Source organism: Echeneis naucrates, chromosome 23, assembly GCF_900963305.1.
Source record: "Echeneis naucrates chromosome 23, fEcheNa1.1, whole genome shotgun sequence".
NCBI lineage: Eukaryota > Metazoa > Chordata > Actinopteri > Carangiformes > Echeneidae > Echeneis > Echeneis naucrates.
Window position 1 is genome coordinate 8,763,030 of NC_042533.1, and position 23,262 is coordinate 8,786,291.

Consider the following 23,262-nt stretch of genomic DNA (forward strand, 5'->3'; position numbering starts at 1 on the left):
ACCATTGTATGTTTCTGTATGTTTATATCACAGTGGGCCTGGAAAATCACAGAGGTGGAGGCACAGGGGGTGGGTAAAACTTGTGATGCGCTCACTGGAAAACAGGCTGCATAATGGCGTGATGGAGGGAGGCAGTTTGCCCTCCATACACCTCCACCCTGCCTCAAGAGAAATAAGGGAGCAATTTCTATTCCATATTTGATGGCGGGGGCCCTGAAAAACTCTATTCACAAATCCAAACAGAAACAAAGCCGCCGGGAGGTCAGTTGTGGCTTCCTGTAGGGGCAGCATAATGGGCTGCTTGAGGAGACACCGAGAGGTGCAATGCACAGTGAGAGAAAAATGAAGGACAGACAGTGTCTGTTTGTGTGATACCTTTTTTCTGATCAATTTAACTGCTTCCGCACGTACAGTGTTGTCTGGATGTGTCCCCGGACTGGATCTCAGGGTTCAGCAGCAACACGGTTACGCAAATATGACTAAGGCTGTCATGCGCGTCTCCCCTCCTCTGATAGAGGAACGCGACACAGCCATGTCTGTCCAACGTCTGCCTGTCACTGTGATTTATGAGCATTGCATTCTGTAACTTTAGCAGTGGTGCATGTGTTTGCATGTGTTTGCACGCCCACAGAAACACTTCATTAATGAGTTGGACCCAGGACCTTTTATCTCCCATCTCTTTTCAGTAAGCCGCTGAGTGTGTGTGAATGTGTGAGTATTGTGTTGGTAATCGCTGCTTGCAATGATTCATTAATGGAGTCATTCCCAAGAAGAGCAGCAGTATTATAGATGCTGTCCTGCTTTGGCGCTGGTTTGACAGTAAGGAAGGCCCTTGATTTAAACATGCATCTAAAACACACCTAACCCCAATTTCTACTCATGGACAAGTCCAACATACCTCTTTAGCCTGCTTGCCAGGGTGCTGCTGCTGGAGAAGCTGCAGATGAAGCTGCTCCTGTTGTTTCTTATAAAACTCCTGCAGGTGTTGCTGTACACACACATGCACAAACACAAGTGGAAGATTGAGAATATATAAATATATATGTAAGTGCAAATCCTGAAGTCATCCTTAAATAACTATTACTAGCATTTAAGACTTGTTTTAGTTTTTTTTTCTGTTCTGAATGATAAATCTCTGACTTAATGTCATTTTTGGACTTAATGTCACTCTTCACATGCCAAAATCATCAAAATAGATCCTTTACAATTAAATAGACCTCTTAATCTTGCCTACACTGCTTAAGTTCCAGCTGTACTTCATATGTTGGTTCTAGAGACTGTTGCACATAATATATAATATTTTCTTCTGCTTTTGGCATTTCTATCTTTGCTGCCTTTCAGAGTCTTTTCCATATGGACATTTAATAGTCCCACAGTTCTGTAAGGGGCAACAATTCATCATATTAATTGCACATTTGGCTGCCAGAATGCTCTGACTTCCTTTGGAGTGGCTGAAACAAACAGAATAATCCCTTGCGGGGACAGGTTCAGTACATTGAACTGATTCATTTAACACACAGGCTATGACAGCTATTTAAAAGATGGTTTTAGTTTTATTTCATGTAAACCTCACATGGCTGTTTGGCCTGGAGTAGAAATGTGTGACATGGGCCACTGAAACGCAGAGTCCAGTTCTGTTCTAAATCTTTTGGAAATATCCACAAGTTGACAAATATTCATATTAAAAACAAATGGGAGCCCATGAGCAATGCTCCAAAGCACAATCTTTTGTGATGCGTGGTAAAATCAGTTTATCAACATCCATTAACTGCAGATTTTGCTCCTTGCTAACTGATCCTGTGGGTCCCCATTTCTTGTTTATTCTCCCACGTGACAAATTTTATTCAATAAGATAAAATGACTGGCCACGTTTCAAGTGAAAAGGCATGCCATTGTACTGAAATCTAATCTGGAATCTGACCAGTCTTAATGAAGAGGACTAATCTGGATGACTGACATTCTTAATTAAGCAATTCTCTTTTCTTTAATCAAATCTATGAATGAGAAATGTATTTCAACTCTGACACAAAACTGTGCCAAGTGTGTGCTTTCTCATGCTGATTCCAAATATTACATCATCCATCACCTATCATTCAGTTTCTTGTGTTCAACCCAACTATGCCCTACTCTCTCGGTCCCTGATGGATGCTTGTCAGGGAATTGAACCAGCAACACACCAGAGACAGTTAATTAGAGGTGACATGAACAAGTGCGTCAATTTCAGATTCCTCTTGGTAAGCGTGTCAAGGACACTAGGCTGCGGTGAGTTGGCATGAGCGACTGGTGGCTGGGATGAAAAGACGCAGTAGTGATTCAGGGATGTTTTGGGGTTATGTGTGTTTTCTTGTGTGTGCGTGTGTCATTATGTGAATTAAGTTTGAAAAAAATACAGGTTTACATTTGGATGGGTGCTCTTACTATTCTGCCTGTGCCTATTTGTGCATTCTAATTATAGTTCATTTGTTGAGTTAAACCTAAGCGTTTGCAAGAAGGTTTGAGACTAAATGTTTGTCAAGGTGCTTATGTATTTAAGGGTGAATGTGTATATGCACCTGCTGTAGCATAACAGCCTGCTGCTGCTGGAGCAAGGCCTGGAGCTGCTGAGGGGAGAGCACCTGCTGCTGGAGGATCTGCTGCATCTGTTGCGGCGTGATCACCTGGGGACTCATCATGGCCACCGACACTGGAACCTGGACGGGAAGCACGAGAGAGGAACGGGTGGAGTGAGCGACAGAAAACAGAGGAATAGAAAGGAAGAGGCAGAATTCGGGGGTTGATGACCAGGATTGGGTGCAAAGGATGGAAAATGGATGATAAATTTGAGTGAGGACAGCAGAGACAAGTAACCAGCGAGAGCAGAGAAGTGAAATGGATGGATAAATAAGTAAAAAGGGAGAAAGTTAGAAAAATAGAGCATCAGAGACGTGCGTCAGGCCTACTGGCATGGATCTACTGGGAGCGTGGTAATTGGTGACTGAAAGGTAGGGAGAGCTTAGACGCTTAGAGGAGATGCTGAAGGACAGATGGGTGCTGTGCCTTTGTGTTGCTCATCTTATTTTCCTGCCTCCTCCCGTCGGGAATAGTAAGGGATTTAAATAGACGTAGACCTTAATTAGCAGGACCCTTGAACTCCCCCACTTTAACATGCCTATCAGGGCCGCCATTGTAAAACAGCGTGAAAATGCACAACTCTAAAGTTGATTAAACTACACTGATGAAGTGGACACATGGCAGGCACAATCAGCATTGCGTGGTGGGTCGTGGCTGTGAGGTTGGGGGTTCACCCTGAGCAATATTTTTATGTTTGAAGGGATGGAAAAAAAAAAATACGTGAAAACTTCCGCATACATAGTTTTACATTCTCATTAAGGTATGTTTCCCATCATTTTGAAAAATATATCATTTTAAAGGTGGTAATCATTTAAAATACAAGCTGTCAGGCTGCAGCAGAAGAGTACCTTCACCAAAACAAAACAGACACATATTCTATATTTCTACCAAATTCTAAGACGGTAGTGAAAGTCACTTCTGAGACATCAGATGAAGATAAAAAAAAAAGACTTGCTTCTCTTTGCGCTTTGATTGTGAGCACATATTTTAACAGGGGAGAGTGGGCTAACAGTCATACTGCACAGTTTCAGCTCCTTGTGGCTGCTTAAAAATTGAACAACCTCTGTCAAGAAAAGACAACACATTTGAAGTGTGTTTACTTTTGAGTTACAGCAAAATAAAATCAACATCGAGTTAATGATTTATTATTAAATACATTTGCAGAACACAATGGTTCACCAGATGCGTCTCCTTGACTGAGTAAGATGTATTTTCACACAATTGTCTAAATTGGCCGAGTCCAGTCACCTTTTCTTTTACTGTGTGACCTTTAAAATGTTATGCAATCATCTTAGACACAAAGCAGTTTGACGTTTCGAGCACAACAGTGATCTAATTGTAACATTTTTTTAGGGATGGTTCCTGCGTCCTGCCAACAGATTCTTGACAGACAAGCTTTACGCTACTATGACACAATTAAAACGTCAACATGTAGTAACACCTTCGCTGACGCTAATTGCTACAGTGTTAGGCATAGAGCTGCCATGACAGTAACTCGCCTATATGGCGTGTCAAGGGGCCAGTAAGACATCCCTGTCCTCATCGCCAGCTAATCAAGCTGCCTTGATTACTTTCCATGCATGTCTCTTCTCTCTCTCTCTCCCTCCCTCCCTCTCTCTCTCTCTCTCTGTCAGGCCTTGACACGTCCTTGTTTAACTCTCCTCTACTCAACGCCTACCCCCCAACCCAGGTTTTCCCCCCTCTTTGATTAGCCGAGACATTTGCATGGTCACTACACATTTTTCATTTTAGAAGTCATTATGCATTAGTGGCTCCTGATCGCCCGCCTTGACTAATCCTGATGAACTGAAAATCACAGCTGAAGGTCAACTTCCAGCCGGCCCCGCTGCACATTCATATTCATATTCAAACAAATCCTGCCTCCATTGTTCATTAGGGTCTTAGAGAGAAGGGACTCCATCTAAGGTGGAAGAGGTGGAGGAGGAGGAGGATGTTGTGGTACATCTCTTTTCTGCTCTGGACTCCTCAATGAGAGAGCGCAAAGAGAGAATGCATTTACAATAAGCGAGGTTCCGAACAAAAGCCGTCAAAAGTTTCAAATTAACCAGTCTGTGTGTAATTATGCAAATGCTGTGCTTACACCTTCAATGTTATTAACCCTTGAAGGTGCATTTGCAAGGTAAGTAATTACCCCCGCAGTCGCTCCTGGTTTTGTGTTGGATGCAGTGACAATAGGACAAGTGCAGCTGAGAAACAACATGAGAGAAACACTCATTAAGACCATTAATTGAATGCCGGCTCAAAGATGTGCTGGTTCACAAAAGCAATGCAGGCTTAGACATGTACGATTTAACACAAATATGGATCCTTAGATAAAAGGGAAGTAAATATAAATACAGTAAAGACTTTCTTCACTGTGAAAGTGGTGAAATATCACAGGTTCTTGTAAATTAATAATGTAGGCTTTCAACAACATTGAATTAAAAAAATAAATAAATAAACAGCAGAAAAAACTAAAATAGAACACCAAATAAGTCAGTTATGAAATGGGGACGTTTTTCCACTTTCATCAGCTTTTTAAAGATGTAACGGGTGATAATCATCTTCAGTTCACAACTGCTCTAAACAAAAGGGGGGAAGAAACAGGAAGAACAGGCAGGTGGAAGAAAGAGAGGGGGTAAAAGGCACTGGCCCACGTCCATTGTGAAGTGCAGCATAATGTTAATTCCAGCATTTAACTGCATGCTTTTCTGCTTGACGTATCAGAGGGTCCAAGATGAAAGTAGATAAGTAATTGCTCTCCTGGTTCTTATTCTTCACTGACAACCCATAAATTTAATTTTACACACACGTTCATTTACATTTTCGAGTATATGACATGATAATTGCAGGAATATAACACCTCCATTCTGCTGGATACTGCAGAAGGGCTTGATTGACGTGTGCGGTGAATTGAAAGGAACAGGAGGCTGAATTGCCTCTCCTAGAAATGATTTTGCCACGAAGGGATAAAATTAATGAGCATTTACTAGACGATAGCAGTGACATAAACATCCACACAGCACCATGAATAGACTCTCTTTCACAGAAGAGGAGCCATGATATCCAATTGGGCTATGCCTCTGTTTCTCTGGAATGCAAAAGGATATATTTCCACTACTGATGCACAAAAAAATATTAATGGGATTTATTGAATCACTTGAAATTAACTGCAGTTGATGTGGTCACTGGGGACCTTAATAACAGAAAAGGTGCTATTCCGGTTTTTAATTGTACAAATTCAGACAGAAATGAGTTGAATATCACTCTTTCGGAAGAAACTGGATATTTTTTCCACACTGTGAGAACCTATTTGTTTATATCCAATGTCTTCAGCTGAACAATGAGCTGTGTTGACATGAACTTTGAAGCCATGTGGCTTTCCCTCAAAAATGGAGTGCACAACAAAGGACCTTTAAATTGGCTCCTGATGTGAAAACACTAGTGGGACCCTCAGCAGAACAAGCAGATCATTACACCACTCTTGTCACACCTACAGCCTATAACCGGCCTATCCAATGCCTTGCAAAAGGTCAGACTCTTCTGCAGAGAACTGAGGTATCGCCTACTGGCAAAGCTGGAACCCAGGTCCCCTGTTATGTTTGATTTAACTGGCCACTCTGGCATTAAATGCAAAAACAGCACATCTACAGTATGCTGCATCACTGGCTGGCTCAGACAGATGCCTACCTCTAACTATCCGGACCAACAGACAAGCGCACTTTCAGCAATTACACCCACTCCACTGTGTGGTGCTTTATCTTTATAGCAATGAGTTTTTATGAGTGAACTCAAATTACCTAAAGCAGCAGATAAGTGGTGTATCAGAGTTCAAACTTAAACAATTAAAGTCCACCAGAGAGGAATTCCTTGTATTCGATTTCTTGCTATACAATTCACTTAGCAGTAATAAGCAGGGGGAAACTGGTGATTGCATGCTGGCCATAAACATTGTGGGGGCAACGAACGCAGGGTGGTTATCAACCACAGAGGTTTCTCCTGTAGCACTGAAAAGGGGATTGAGCTGCACTACAGACACAGCACATAGATAAACACAATGAAACATGGAAGGGTCCTAGTCAGTAATTACTGTGGATCCTTGGCAGAGAAAGTCACTGCTAATTAAACTACTAGCTTCATTTTACACAGAGGAAAAGAGAGAGAAATCAGGAAGAAAAAAAAAAAAAAAAAAAAGAAGCCGAGACTTCTCCACTGCCACCCCTTACTCCCTATTTCATCTAAATCTCCTGAGCATCCCAGGGGGCACAGGGCCCAAACTGAGACCCCCCTTTGTAGCTTTGGACATCTGACCTCTCAGCTACCTTTCAGCTGACACTGCTCATTTACTAGCCAATTACTGCCACATGATTATTGATAGCTGGGACCCTCCAGGTGAGGACCACAGCGGCGACGGGGCAGCTGGCCTGGAAAGTGGCTCACTCTGAAGTTCAAGTCTGTGGTACACGTGTTTACTACGTAAAAATCACATATGCATGCATGCGAGCTACACTCGCTCAAATGCATGCCGTGTTTTCAGCTTAGGAAGATCAATACTCTAGATTGTCAGGGTTGAAGCTAAGTAGATTACTAAATGTTTTCCTAAATCAATTTCCATAGCAGTGTGGCAGCAGTGCATGGGAAGTGCAATCTATCAAAACATAAAGACCCATCATGTAAAAGCCCCTAATAAAAAAAGCCTGAGGAGATTGAGATGGGCTTAGCACAATTTCCATATTGATTTATCTCTACATGCAGATAGTCATTGATTAAGAGTCAAATACAGTGTGCACCAGTGGAGCTGTGTGACATCGCTTGGGCACATTGTTGGTGCCATTATCAGTACAAATTGTCACACCTTTATCATTAAAACAGCACAATTCATGCCCAAGTGATGCCTCCCTGAAGGTGCACATATTTCAAGAGCAAATGGGGGAGACAGTTAGGGGATGGTGGCGGGGGTGGATGCTAAAGTAAGTAAAAAAGAGAGAGGAGAGTGCTGAAAATAGAAAGGAAGTGAGTGAGTACAAGTGAGAGGGGTGGTTTGGGTGGGGGGGTGACTTCCCTCTGATGTTGCAGGTAATATGGCCTCCACCGGATCAGCCTCTTCATCAGTGACACACAGTAAATTACAAGTGCTTCAAGCAGCTCAGTGAATTATAGTTCATCACTTGGAAAGGCTTTCTCCCTCACCACCGGGGCCCGGGCGTATCAGATCTGCCGGTTAGGATCCAATTAACACCCTGGCCAGAATCATCAGATTGCATGTGTAAGGGCTGGTATAACTCGTTTATTGCACCCATGTATCTTCTGTCACAAGGTAAATTTGTTGCTGCTACATCAAAGGTCTGAGCTGCGTTTTTTTTTTTTCCTATCCCTCCCTCTCACTTTCTCTTGATCCCCCAAACTCAGCTACCTCGCCTTGGGGTTGCATTTCAACTTCTTTTGCATCACAATGATGAACCTGCACTGTCCTCGCAATTTAGCAATCTTGTCCTGTAGGTGCAGGAAAAAATAGAGGTAGGGAGGGAGATGGGGAGTAAAAAAAAAATAAAAAAATCTTGTTTTCTGGTTACAAAAGCAGTAACCAAGGGTGTTTGACTTAAAATGTGCTGACGTTTTTTTTTTCTTTTACTCTCTCAGAGTCAACACAAGTTTTCCTCATGAATAACATAATATTTTCCCCCTCTCTTTTTTTCCTTCGCTGTGATAATTTTTCTCTATTTTCAGATCCAACCAGAGGGGATGAAGTGGAAAGATATATTCATAAATGTAAATGTGAACTACCATCCTTTAGCCACGTACGCTGGAGTCAGCTAAGCTATATTCAAGCCTAGCGTTGCAGTCCTTTTCCCTGCATCCGTGTCTGTGTGTTCCGGATGAGAGCCAATAAGCAGATGAGAGCCGCTATCGAGATAATATTGGCTCAGTGGTGAGACGTGTGGATCTGACCTTTAAAGTGTGACACTTCCTAAGATGGCCCAGTGCCCACAGCCAATTTGACTGGCCTGGATGGGAAACTCTACAGAAAACAGGGCTAAAGCTCTTCCCATTCATAAAACAACTACAAAAACCTTAAAATATTTTCATTCATACTTGAGTGGAGCATTGCACAGATAAGATGGGCGTTATTAGTCTTGTAAAAAGGTATTCTCAGCTTGATAGTGCTAAAAGGGCAGAGCAGCAGTTGCAACGCTCACTTGGGCGAAGCGCTTTGTACGGTTAAGAAATGGACATTAACTGCAGGGAGGAAGGGCGAGGGATTACCTTCACACTGTTGAGCCATCATCAGACAGGGTAAGGGGGTCATTCTAGCTGGTTTATACGCGACCTCGAACATATGGAGGTTGTGGCTGTGTCACGAGCAGAGGAGGAGGAGTCGCGATGTGATAGCTGGGATATGTTTGCGTTGCCAAAATCTCAGCGTCGACTAAATATGCGCTTCCAGCACTGCCGTGTGTTCAGCTGCTTGAAGTCTAGCTCTGTCCTGCTTCTTATCAATAATGATCAATGGAGCCACTATCTATCGACTTCTGGCAATGTAAGAACTTTAAGCAAGAGTCATTGTGCAGGCTGTGTGTAGATACTGTATGTGTGCGAGTGAAACAACTGTCAGATTCATAGGCCTCTGTAATCCCCTCCGCCTCTCCTTGTCCGCGTTTCTTTATTTGTATTCCAAATGTCAGTGTATAAATGCCTTTCAGAGGGGGGATATTGCCACAGAGAAGAGGGGAGTGAGGTGAGCGAGGAGCAGAGAAGAGAGGATGTTGTGTGCCTTGGGAGAGCCGTGTAAGCAGCATGGCGGAGGCAGGGGGATTTACAGGGAGAAATAGGTGTTTATTGAGTGCTCCCGTGGGCTTACCGTGTAATAATAGACCTGTCAAATTACGCAAATGTGGAGAAGCAGCTTGTGTGTGTGTGTTTGTATGTGTGTTTGTGGGACTGTTTTCTTTTTTTCCCCTCTCTCTAAACATGTGTATGTGCATGCATGTGGATGCTAGAGCTGCCTGCCTCCGCATCATCAACTCCTGAAGAGAAGCGATGAGCGGGCGGATAGAATTAGTCAGGCGAGAGCCTTTAGCCGCTAATACGCGTAATTAAAACTGCAAGCTGAGGCACTTAGATGCTTGTGTACTAAATAATTTACATGCCATGATCTATGGATCATTTCCTGCTCTTAAACACAAAAGATGGGAGAACAAGAGGAAAAAAGACTGGCAGAGGATTTATCAGTATCTCTGCTATAAGCAGGATGTCATGGTAATATTAATCCTTTTCCCACTTTCTACTGCACTAATCATACAAGGGGATCAATCTGCGTGATTCCTCCAGTGGAAAACATGTTGCCTGATTGCTATTGACTCTTATCAAACCGGCAAGCTAATAAAAATATTTCACTATAGCAAGCATTGTGGCCTCATAATCCAGGTATATAATGCAGCTTTATTGGGTAAATTTCCTCAAGACAAAAATAAAAGAATTTTTTTTTTTTTTTTTTTTTACCGACAAGTAGGAAGAAATACAATGATGAGAATATCAAAACAAGGGTTTTAATCAAGTTAACGTTTCTACTGCGGTACACTAATATTTGCACAATGGAGTATACAGCTAAAATGTCATTTGAAACGAATGAATTCAAGGGCACATGGCGGTATGCTGCCACTGTGGAACTGATCTTGAACCACAATGCCCCAAGCCCTGGTCGTTCTGGTGTGAATCACTGGGAGAGTCAGTAGTGCCTTGTTGCTTTGCATGGAGACTTTTTGGAACAAAGAGGTGAGGATGTTAATAAAGGCTGGATCAACAGATGGATTAGTTGGGAGCTGAGGACAGGCCCATTGGCAGGCCCTCAGATTCATACTGATTCATATCGCCAACATGTGGAAAGGATGGAGTAAGCAAATGTAAATATTCAATATTTACCATCTGCCGGTGTTATTAGAGGCAGGGGCTTGGACATGGGCTGACGGTTATCATGCATCAACACTGCTCTCATTCAATATTGTTCTTCCTGCCATGTATGTATTATAGTTGGTGACTATGGAGGCATTTGCAGATCAGGATCCCATTTGTTTGAATCTACTCACTCTGGCATACAGAACTTGAAACACAGGGAATGCAAAAAGCTGCGGAGAGTGCTTGTTTAACAAACAATTTTCTCTTTTTCACAACAAAATAAACTAAAGAAGAATCCTAATATAAAAAACCTTTAAAAAAATATGTTGATAATTCAGATGCAGCTGTGTGTGAATATATTGATAATATAAACACACTTGATGAGGTCGAATTATTTCAATGCAAAAGCCTGACTGAGTTTGTGCCAACCTTATCTCTCTGCCAGTGCATAATTAGGTACACAGGGGTGCGACTCCAATTGAAGGTGTCGCCATTCTTAGACTGTGAAAATATGAACGGGTGAGGTTAACGCCAATTTCCCTGTCATTAATTAAATGCACAGAGCTTCTAATGAGGTAAACCACTGCTCCTTGATATTGCTTATTAGCTGAGTGGAGGGCACAAACTCCCACATTTCAATTTCAAATGGCTAAATATAAATGATATAAAAAATACTAATAATAAAAACATGGAGCAGATGTCAAGGAGCCTTACATAATGTGGGGCAGAAAAACCAAATAAATGACTTGTTGGCTAAAGCAAGCAGAATCAAAAGACTCGCTGGTGTGAAGGAAATCTTAACACCAAAAAGAAAGAGAATTGCAGGCAATGTGTTAATGTGTATATATGTGTGAGTGTGTAGTTGCTGTGCAAGTGCCTGTGGGTGTGTGTGTATATGTGTGCGTGCATATGTGTACAAGTGTGACCTTTTCTAAATAACTGACAACTGAAATAGACAGCTCCACGAATCAATAGCGAAAATTAGCATCGAAGAGTTGAATTGACAGGCAGTTAAAATTAGCTGTCTGTGCAACCCATTGGTCAGGATGACAAGTCTTTGCAAATAATACCTAACCTCTGAATATTTCATGTCAACAACACTATGGATCTAGTTAAAAAAGCATATGGATTAGAAATGTCCTCCAATTTGTCATTTGACCATATAACCTTTGGATATACTCAAAGCATTAATTATTGTCCAGTTGGATGGACATAAAATGGACTATAAAATATATAATTGAAATTGACAATGGCCAGTGGCTAAAGAGCAGTGGAATCTGTTGTGTTTTTCTTCTGTCTATGTGACGCTTAGCTTCCCAGGGACTGACTTGTCCAGCTTTAGGATTCCAGTGACAGGTCTAAGGATTGCGTTGGCAAATCAAACACACTTGTGGAACAGAGGAAATCTTCTTTTCAGAGGAGCATGTATTATGGATAGACTTAAGAGATTAGACGGGGAGCTGCTTTACCTGCAGTGGACGCTGCTTGTCCTGGCTCTTTGGAGATTTCAGGCCACTGCCTGGCTGCTGCAAGAGTAATTGCCTCGCTGCTTGTAGGGCCTGGGAAGAAAAGAACACAAGACAAAAGACAGTATGAAAAAAGAATGAAAAAAAAAAAAAAGAAAGGTGGGGAGGAGGGAAGGGAGGGAAAGAGACACTGAATCTGACTGAAAAGATAATTCACATTTTGAGGGACAAAACAGTCATCTCTGACTGAAAACCTTGCCAAATATCACCTGGTGTTTTCCGCAACAGACCCTGATATGGCCAAGACTACACCGGAGATACATTTTAGTAACAATTCACAGAGCTGTGATCAAGGATAAATACGGTTTGTCTAGAGCACCCCCGAAGAAGAGGGTGGGTGGAGGTGGGGGTAGGGGGCTGGGGAAAAAAAAAAAAAAGAAAAAGGCAGAGCGTCAGTAGAATTGACCTGTCTAGTGTGTGCTCAACTGAAATACCCACTTCTCTCTGCAAATTACTGCCACATTTGCATATTCATAATATCAATTTGAAGTAGAGGCAGCACCATGTGAAGTGTCTCTGGGAGCTGTAATTAAAGTTGACAAAATCAACATCAGATTACATTTAGAGTGAATTAACTAGCAGCCCAGGTTTTGCACTATGCATTAAGGGTGCTTATGAACAGATAGATAGATAGAAATTTGGGAAGGTAGATAGAGACAGAGACCTTTTCATGTCTGATGAAATTAGTTCACAGCTGTTTACATGCAGCATAAAGAATTAGGAAAATTATATTTGTAAATTGTAAAATTTGTCATCAACACCCTTTGATGTGTTTGCCTGACATTGAGATGATAAGAATCACAGAAGCTGAAGACGCGGCGTAGTTTATTTCTCTAGGGTTTGATGGGATTACAGATCTCCTCCTGCCTGGCGGTGTGTGCTGAATCTGTGTGACGAGCGAGCTCCAGCTTCACAGGTACGGTTGCAGCTGGGCTAGCAGCGTCACTGCAATTCTTCAAGAGCAGATGGATGAAAGAGTCTAGCAGAAAAGAACATTGTGCAGTACCGCTGCTGCTCCACACACCCGTATGCCTTGTATTCTTCAGGCCCACAAGCATCAAGTGGGAAGGGAGGCGGTGGAGGGTGGGGAGGAGGGGGATACCCATATGCGCTCACACAACACAACACAACAACTTCACAGGTGTTTCTTTTTTGATGAAAAAAGAAGAGGACGAGTAGGTGGAGAGGCAAGAAATAAGGAGAAAAAAAAAAAAAAAAACTAGATGGAGAGTGACACTTCCTGAGGAATCAGGGGTGCTCATTTTATTTTCTGGTGCTTGCCAGTATCCATGACAACAGCTGCCTTGACAGGGCGTGCATATGGCGCAGCTCTGCCAGCTGGTGGGAACAATGTTTGAACTAGTACATTGAGATCCTGAGCAAACAGAAGAAGAAGACAGGAGAGAGAGGAAGGCAGAAAAAATTGGGAGGGAGGTGGGCAGAGAGAGAGAGAGAGAGAGAGAGAGAGAGAAAGAAGGAAAAAAGTTGCCACGTCTTAACCCCTCAGGGAACGTAGCCATCTCCCTGATCAATTATGAAAAGACAGAGCTTGTGGGGGGGGGCTGGTGATGCTTGTGGTTGGGTTGTCTGTCTGTCTGTCTGGCTGCTCAGGAGGAGCCAGGATTTCTGAGCTGAAGTAAACAAACATTAGACTGGCACTGGGTCCTAACTGCATTGATCCGTCTCCTTGGTAAGAGCTGCCTAGTCGCCACCGGTTTATAATGTGTGTGTGTGTGTGACATCTGTAAGCTGAGCCATGGCCTGTCTTCACAGCACACACACAAGCACATACAAAAAGTTGCTTGTAGCACACACTGAAGTGCACATCAGCACCTGCAGTGGGCAGACAGACACACACACACACACACACACACATACACACACACACAAAGCTTTGCTGTTTGTGGACTTTTCTTCAAAATGGATGGGAAATCAAACCTAGCTTGGCTTTCATTTCCTATAACTCAACACACAAGACAAAACAAATTCCTTGAATGCAGCCAATCACTTTACTAATTAAAACACAGGCCCTAATTAATCTCACCATGATTGGTGAATCAAAGTAATTATAAGGTTTATTGAGCCCTGCACACTGTATGTAGTTAGAGGAAAGGCTGCTTGATGAGAGTGGCCAACGGTAGCTGCCTGGAGGAAATGTTTATCCATGTGTGAATCAATAATGACTCTCTGTAATATACCCAAAGTCAAAAGAGCCATTCAATATATTACACACAGTCAAGAGTACAAAAGAAGAGATGTTTTTAACTGCACTTCCAATATCCAGGCCAGGTAAATATGGAGGGAGGTGCGTGTATGAGAGGTGAGACACAGGGGTGAAGCTGAGAGATCAACTACACCAGGCTTATTAGAAAAGAAGTTTGCCCAGACTGCATAAGGAGCACTTCTCCAAACACAACGCAGACCTTATCAACATTGGCCAAACTTTTTGAGAGTAGTTTGTCATCCCTGAAACCTCTTCTGTGGATGTGGGGTTAGCCATTTTCTGAGAGTGTGACAGTGTGAAAGGTAAGGGAGGGAGGAAAAAAAAAATAATCCTGTCCCCTCACTTTCACTGGCTCTGAGTATTCAGCCATTACAGTAAAAAGCACCAATTTGTGCCACCCACTTCCCACTCCACATAGATAGCAAGCTGAAGCCCATCTCAAAGCACAAAAAGCACCAAATGCCAAGGAAAGTCATCAAAAGTTTGCTGAAGAGCTGCCGGAGCGGACAAAAACACAGACGAGTGCAGAAGCACCGTCTATTTAACCTGGGTTGCTATGCACAAAAAAATGACATCCCCGGTCTATTAATGCACACATTGTATAAACAGCACAATGTGACACATTCTTCAGAATGAGAGAGCAAGCCAGACAGAAAGAGAGAGAGAAAAAGAGAAAAACGAGCCAGGTCCTGCTATATAAATAACAAGGCACTCAGAGGCATATTTGATGTTGATATCCATCACTGAGGTTGGAAAAGAGGAAAAAAAATAAGACGGGGGAAAATAACACACAGAGCAACCGAGACCACGACACGGGGATCCTTATGAAAATAATATTCAGCCCAAATGGATCTGGTGTAATTGGTTTCAGATAGTGAGGTCAGGAGAAAGGCGATACAGGCAACTATTATGCGAAACGGACTGAGAAACAAGAATGTTTACACAGGCATTCCTCTGCTACATTAATAGGCATGCAGAGATCACTGGAGAGGGAGAAAAGGAGAGAGTGAGACGAGACTGACAGAGAGGGGACGAGAGAGGAAACTGAAAAAAACAAAACAAAAAAACATCAGCCATCCATTCATCCCTCCCTCCGAATATCCTCCACTCTCCTGTGTGCCAGTGTTAAGAGCCTATACAGAACAGGGTAATAAGGAACACGTATCACAATGCACCTTTGTAAGGAGCATGCAAAGATCTTAAACAAGCATGAAATACATTAGCAGGCCTTGCAACACTGGGCCAAACCGTTACAAATCCCCAGATTGCTAATTGTGTGTGGAGGTGGGGTGTGTGCAAGAAATAAGCCATCCCCTAAGAACATCATTCTTTCAAATCCACCTGGAGACTGCACGATATGCAGCCATGACATTGGAATTGGATATATCTGAGGTGCTGTGACACTGTGTTTGGACAGTGCAGATCACTTTCTGGCTCAAGTCACGTTGGGAGTTGCTGTTATTAGAGGATATAGCAGATATTGGAATGACGACACAGGTATGTAATAAGCTTCCCTCAACAGGTACGTCTTCGCAGCATTTCGACCTCCCCAGGATGTTTCAGAAAGTAGCTGTGAACATGGCAAATCAACTGCTGATCAATAAGAAATGGGTTGCGCCATAATGACATGGTTTTTCCATGGTGTGAAGAGCAGATGTGTGTATGCATGTGTGTTTGTTATAGGGAGTAAAAAGCTGATGTTCAACACCAGGCTGTCGGCCAAAACAACTCCAGTCATGCTGACAGCTTTGACAACTCCCACACACATACTGTGGTGTGTGCATAAGCACATGCATGCACACACACAGCCCTGCATCACTAAGCTTATCTATCTTTGCTTCCAGAAACCCGAGACAAAGAAGTTGGGAGGGGGGGGGGGGGCAAAAAGAAAAAGTGTGACACTTTATCAAGCAGAGAGGGGGAGTCGCACACCACGAGAAAAACAAGGCACAAACAGTTTAAGCTGAACAAACAAACATGGCTGATTGGACTGAGGCTGCTCGCACGCTGGAGGGGGAGATATGCACTGACACTCCACGCCAAAATATTTACACCCTATCTTCTTATACAAGTGGATTCAGGGCAGATGGATGGATGGATATGGATGTGGAGGGCTGGCAGGAGAGGATAGGCAAATTAAAAGAGATGGGGAGAAGGATGAGATGTCCCATACAATGTCTGAATACGAAATTTGGGCCTGAATTTGTCAAAACAAGCAAAGTGCAGCTAGGGAACTTTGTCTGAAGCCCTAAACTGTTTTCATGCGACAAGCTGGTACTGACTCCTCCAACAAACAATGCAATGTAAAAGAAATGATGATTTTTGATGATCCTTTTGGTTTCTCACTGCTAAATAAATGCATTTAGTACAATTGGTTTGTCATCAGGCCAACACTCAATACGTATGGGGTTCTTTTGGCCCTATTGATTCAACGAAGAAACGAAAGCGACAGGAGTAGAAAGGCTCCTGTCCTTTCATAAAGGTCAGGACTGGTGATGGCACGCTGGTGTCTCAACAATGGCTGCAGATTCACTTCCCTCCACAAAGCCAGTACATAAGATAATTCACATGGATTCATTCACCTTTTCTTGACTGCAGTTGCAGACAGAGAGCTGTTGCAGGAATGCCATCCGGTAGAATGTGAAACAGATTCCTTTTTTTTTTTTTTTTTAAAACATCAAATGCGATATATATTTCAAAGTGAAGTGGTGTATTCCAAAAAACTTATTTTTTCTTAAATCAAACATCACTCATAATGGTTGCCTTAGATAGGCCAAGGCCCCTTCTCCTTTCCTGTTTGACCTAAGGCGGGTTTTCTGTAGCTTCAAGAACTGAAAGTATGGTAACAAGTAGACAGCCAAAATGCAACCTTCTGAAGCCCAACTCAAGTCTACGGCTGAGTTATCAGGCGGAGCTTTCAAGGGAAACCAGAAAGAAAAAAGAAAAACTTATGAGAAAGAAAGAAGAGAGAATTTGGAAAGTATGTGGGAGTAATGAGCAATTTAATGTATGACTCAATAAATCAACAGTCTGCAGTGAAGAAGTGGGGGAGGGAAAACGAGGGGGAGGCCCATAGAGAATCTGCTTCAACCTCAGGACGGAGGTAAAACTATCCAGCTGAACAATGGGCTTCTTTGTCGCGCACTGCTATCTCTATCTCTATCTCAGTATTTTCAGCTACTTCAGCTTCACCTGGCTCCACGAATGAGGGGCTTCATCCAATCCTCATTTGTTGTGTTGCTCAGTTTTTTTTTCACAAACCTTGCATATTGTTCGCTATTTCTTGCCCTCTTCAGCTCCTTCCCACCTTTTTGCTGCACTTTGAATTCAACTCAACTTCTTTCTCTTTCCCCTCCCTCTTGCTCTCAACATGCTCATATCATATTATTCATTTCTTTCCACCCCCCCCCCCACCACCCGTCTCTCACCCCTTGTTTATTGATTCTCTAGATTAAAAATTCCTAGGGTGGAGGATTGTAACACACAAGCATCAAATTATTTTGGGGTGTGCTTATTTGCCTTTCCCTTGCATCTATTTGGCCTGTGTCTGTAGACAATTATACCTACCCAGCCCCAGACTCAGGTGCTAATAATGAAGGACAAATAGAATCATATGTGTAAACTTCCCCCACTGATGAAAATTTATATTAACTTTCTGCCACAGTAAACAGAGCTGCATAGCTACACCCTCCCAGGAGGGTTGACAAGATGAATTTGCTCAATCCTACCCCAGGAAGAAAGCTTCTATAGGAGCGAAGAGTGGTGTTCATGGGAGGGGCTTGTGGGCGTCTGGCGGTATTGTGTAATCTCACACTTATTTTTCCACGAAGACAAAACACGGGCCTGTTTTGCCTATCGCAAACTGAATGTGATTATTACTGTGAGCCTTGCATATGGACTGTGTCTGCTGACGCACCGAGAGACCCCGCCATCAATAACAGAGACTGTGGCCTGCTGTTGTTCACTGCAACCGCTGACATTCGCTAACGTGCTACCTCCCGCTGTCATCACCATGAATAGTCGGCGCAAACACAGTCGTATATCTGTTCCAACCAGGACCTCAACTAACTTCAAACTGAACGTTGACACCGAATCCAAAAGCAAGACTTCAGAGTCACACTGAAAAAGGAAAAAGAAAAGAAAAAAAAAAAAGAAAAATGTATGTTTTGACGATTTATTATCAGGTCTGAAAGTCGGGCCATAAAACTGTTCTACAGACATTCTTTTGGTCATTGTCTCAGCACATCTCTTCCATGCTTCATTACTTATGAAATTCAATTTTCCTCAACAATGCACCTGCCTCCGTCGCTCTCTGTCTCTGCTGGTGGCTTCACCAAGTCTTTACTTTGACCCGTGCTGTATTGCTACGTTTAGATAAGGTGACAGCAGGCCCATTCAGCAATGCTCTTTATCTACTGCTGAGAGCTTCCACCACATACTATCACAAGGAGACAGAGAGGGGGAAAAAAGGAGAGCCACAGAAAAAGAGAGAGCGAATGGGAGAGTGTGCATGGGAAGAGGTGAGTGTGTTTAGTTTTTTTTTTTTTAAAGATGGACAGTGTGCGTCTGTGAGCGTGTGAGGTCAAGTGCTCTCTTTGCAAAAGAAAGACTGAGGTCTGAGTGTTCAACTGTGCAGCCCTGGAGTCACAGAACAAAACATAAACACACATGTCCTGTCTGCATTACACACACTCTCTCTCTCTCTCTCTCTCTACTGAAGCGCCTGATTTCCTCTTTAAGTGATTACGATCCTGCTCCTTCTCACAGTTCCAGGCGACTGGAGGTCACACAGCTGGATGAATACCTGATATGAAATGTTGCATCTAAGTCAGCCATAGTTCATTTGGAAAAGAAGCTGAGTCCAGTGGAAAAACCGGAATTGTGGGATAGCAGGAAGACTACAAATTGTTTTGACATAGGTGCTTGTAAGAAGCAAACTAATTATATGAATAGTTATTTAGTAAGGTTGATATGTTGTAATAATATGCTGAAGCATGGTGTCATGATCCCATCGGTGAACTTGACCATCGATTTTAGTGCAAACTGAAGCTAGTCCCTGTTTTTTTTTTTTTTCAGAATGAAGCTGTCTTTCACAGAGCTCACATGTGTCTTTTTTGGACAAGGCCTCATTAAGAGGCTTCCTCTCTAAAAACATGGCCAGAGGTGGTTAGTAATCTGACTGTGGCAGCAGAGCAAGCTGCCAGTTTTGTGCAGAGCACCAATACCAACAGATGCTACTGAGAGGATGAATGTGCTGACACAAACGTGTGCACATGCACACAGTTCACAAGACACATGCACAAATAAAGACTTGCAAATAAATGGTTGGGTAAAGCCTCGCTCATCTCAGCTGCTACATCCTGGGTAGGTAAACTGCATTTAAGTGCATTTACCCTCCATTACACCACTGATAAAAACATACATAATAGATACACAAAAAATATACACTCAACACCTACACAGGAACACAAAACAATGATTAGGAAAAACAGGAAAGCAGGTGAACGGCACCGTCATCATCCGTCTTTCTGCCAGCCAAAATTGGCTAAAAAGGAGCTGATGTTATTTAAAATCCAAAGTGTTTGGGTCTGCTTGTGCATTGACACAAGCAACCCAAGCCTGCATGCCTCCTGTCTTGGGAGCTCTGCAGTTGCAGGTCAATATGGTGAGTATCTGTCTGTCCCAATCCTGCTGAGCTGTGATTAAGTGCTGAGTCTAAGTATTACCCTGTCCTGGGGTCGATGAGAGAGCACACTGAAGAACTCTCCTCGCCCTTTGAATATCTAACCCTGAATTTGGCCTGTAGGTTAAATCTTACACTTGACAACACGGGTGCAAACTAGAAACAGCACTTTTCTTATATCAGGTTAGAGGAGAAAACTTGACCAGCTTTTGCTTCCTGCCAATGAAGATGTAGATTAGCCCTTTGGAAAAGGCGTTGAATAAGAATGAAACTAAAGAAGTAAAAGACACACATTTTGCAGTCAATACATAGTTTATACAAGCTTATGGGCCTTCTCTGTCTGGCCATGAGCCCACACTCTCCTCAGTGAGACTGCACTCCATTTAGGTTGATGTATCTTTCAATGAATACCACACTTCCCCTAAAGATCAACTCAATAAATAGCCACTACATCTGCCTGTGGAAGGATCATGGATCACATTCACTCCCCCTCTCCTCTGTCATTCCAAGCTTATGTAACACCTATCGTTTCCTCTGTTCCTCCTTTTTTTCCTCCCTGCATTGTACCTTGATGGTTGTCTTGTGAATATTCCAATTACAGCGATGTGTGTTTGACCTTTAAGTGAGCTGCAGAAGATATAGTTATCTGTCTTCCAGTCTGACACCCGGCGTCTATCAGTCAGTGTTCCACCCCACTACCACCAGAACAGGATGCTAGACTGAGCTTGGCCTCGTGAAATGTGTTAGTGTGGAGAGAGGAAGCTATCACAGGCACTGGGGTAAAGCGGGCAAAGAAGCTTGGAGGGTCCGTGTGATAAGAATATAGAATGCATAAGGCTTGTTTGGGAATACATAAACACAAACTCTCATTCACATGGGGACTGAGTGAAAGAGATGTTAAACATTTTCTTCTTTCATCTGCGAACCAGCCTGACTGAGCCTCACTTCCATAAACAAAGCCTTTCCCAACAGCATCCTATATCACGCTTCTGAGAACAAGCAAGCGTGAGTCATACTTCTTTAGTTTCATTCTTATTCAACGCCTTTTCCAAAGGGCTAATCTACATCTTTCATTGAATCAAGAATGGAAATTCACAAGAAATGCTTCTTTTCCAATTTCATGCTGAAGTAGCTCAAGTTAGTGGATGTAATTTCTCCTAACAAGAAAATTTATCACTCTGTTGCACACTTAGTTCAGTTATGTGAGAAAAAGTGCCTCCTTTCCTCAATTTTTTTTTTCTTGGGCTTTGATAAATGTGCCAAAAGCATGATCACTCCCTTCATAGCACTCCATACGAGAACAGAACAATTACAGTGGTTATTAAAAAAAAAAAAAGAAAACCTCTAGTTGAAATTTGTATGAAAGATAAATGACATATCATTTAAGACTGTGTTGAAGACATTACAAAATTAGGCAGGGACTAAGACAAGAGGAGGATGGGGTTGTTTTAAACATATTGCAGAGACCTCAACTTCTGAGTTTGAGAATTATGTCATTGTACAGACACAAGTGGGGAGACACACTGATATCTGACAGAAGGAACATGAAAAGAGCAAAAAGGAAAAAACGAAAAAGAAGAAGCAGTTTCCAGTGATTTGAAGAGGGAATATCTTCTCACACATTTAAAACTTCTGCCAACAAAGAAGTATTTCCTCGTGCTGACAGAATTTCTGGGGAAAGCTGAGGATGGAAAAAACTCCAAATCCATTTGAAGTTTTGAGCAAAGTGTGATTATCAGGTTCACGGCGAATTGGATGATGAAGTTCGAACAGGTGGAAGGGCATGCATGAAGAACTGTATTGTTGAAATAATACCACGCATGGTCAAGCCACCTTTCTAATATATATTTATCTTGTAAACGGCTGATAAATGCATATGCAGAAACAATCAAATCTCTGGATTTCCATTGGAAGATTCTGCACCACGGACTGAAGCGTGAAACCAGTATCAGCTTAGTGTCTAGTCAAGCTTGAAGCGCTGTGTCTGTTCCACAAAGCATGTTCTGCATATGCTCATGGGCGTCACTTTTATCAGGGTGGAACAAGCAGCTTTCCAGTGCTATCACTGATCAGTTTGTGTGAGTTAAGTCCCTGCGTGTGGGTGGGTAAATAAGCAGCGGTTAGGTCCTGATGAGAAATGGCAGGCTGTTTGAGCGGGACGAGAGGCTGGAGAGAGGCCAGCATGTCTATCTCTGCTGCAATGCATTCCTTGTGTGACTTCCATCATTAACCTCCGACTGGAGTACTTCTTTCTCTGTACCTGCCCAAAACAAATATATTTATCTTACCCTCCCAAACCACTTGACTGTGAGTGGATGTTGTTTCCTGAATCATCTCTCCAGACTTAATAGATGCCAAACTGTCCCTTTCACATTTCTTTATTCGTCTTCTACCGCTTATCCCTTTCCAGGTTGCAGGTGCTGGAGCCAATCCCAGCTCACACTGGGTGAGGGCGGGGTACATCCTGGACAGGTCGCCAGTCCATCACAGGGCCAACACACAGAGACAGACAGAGACCAACAACCACTCACACTCACACTCAGGACTTACAGACAAACCCAAACATGATGTCTTTGGACGGTGGGAGGAAACCCACGCAGGCGTGGGGAGAACAAGCAAACTCCACGCAGAAAGGCCGGGAACTGTACCCGCGACCTTCTGCTAAACACTCACATGTGTTCATAAATACAGAAAATAATATGTCTGATTTTATAAAGTTGAAAATCATACAGATGTCAGTCCAACTTGACAGAAAATCCAAGATCTGACCTCGACTGATAAAATCCAGCAGCTTCGGCTTTAAAGCCTGCAGTGAAGGGAGCCAAAGCCAGCACTAAGTGACATGTCAGTCAGTTCGTCTGTTTGGAGCCTTCAGTTCCCCAGAGCCCGAGCTTATTTACTGCATTTGTATGAAAAGCTGTGAAGAGGTTAGGGCTGAGAGCCCAGCTGGCTCTCTTACATATGTATACAGTGTTTGGAGGCAATGCATAAAGAGCATCTCCCCTTGCAGCCTCGTAGCGCAACAACTACAAACAACTTGGGAGAAAGATAGAGCCATTTATATATTCAAAAGTGGGTCAAGGATGAAGGTAATCGGAGCAGCAGAGAGTGTTAACAAGTGCAACATATAAAGATGATACCTGGAATCTGTTATCAGAGATTCTGGGTGCGCATTAGGCATTAAAGATGCTACTACGTCTTTCTAGTCATCTTCTTACCCAGATTCAAAGTCATTTTAATATTAGTTAGAGAAGGGGAGGGGGGTATACACAACAAACTATCGGGCATGCGTTTCAGAGTCTGATTTGTTACTATTCATGGCTAAA

The 23,262-nt window shown here is 42.8% G+C and overlaps 1 protein-coding gene across 3 annotated transcripts in view; it reads right to left on the reverse strand.

Annotated features, from left to right (window-relative positions):
• Positions 1-23,262, reverse strand: part of foxp2 (forkhead box P2) — a 101,686-nt gene that overhangs the window by 29,814 nt on the left and 48,610 nt on the right. For all 3 annotated transcript variants that reach the window (XM_029494710.1, XM_029494709.1, XM_029494711.1), the window contains exons 5-7: positions 11,973-12,062; positions 2,553-2,690; positions 899-988 (exon numbers count right to left, since the gene is read on the reverse strand). In XM_029494710.1, the coding sequence (XP_029350570.1) occupies positions 899-988; positions 2,553-2,690; positions 11,973-12,062 (318 nt within the window). The remainder of the gene's footprint in view (positions 1-898; positions 989-2,552; positions 2,691-11,972; positions 12,063-23,262) is intronic.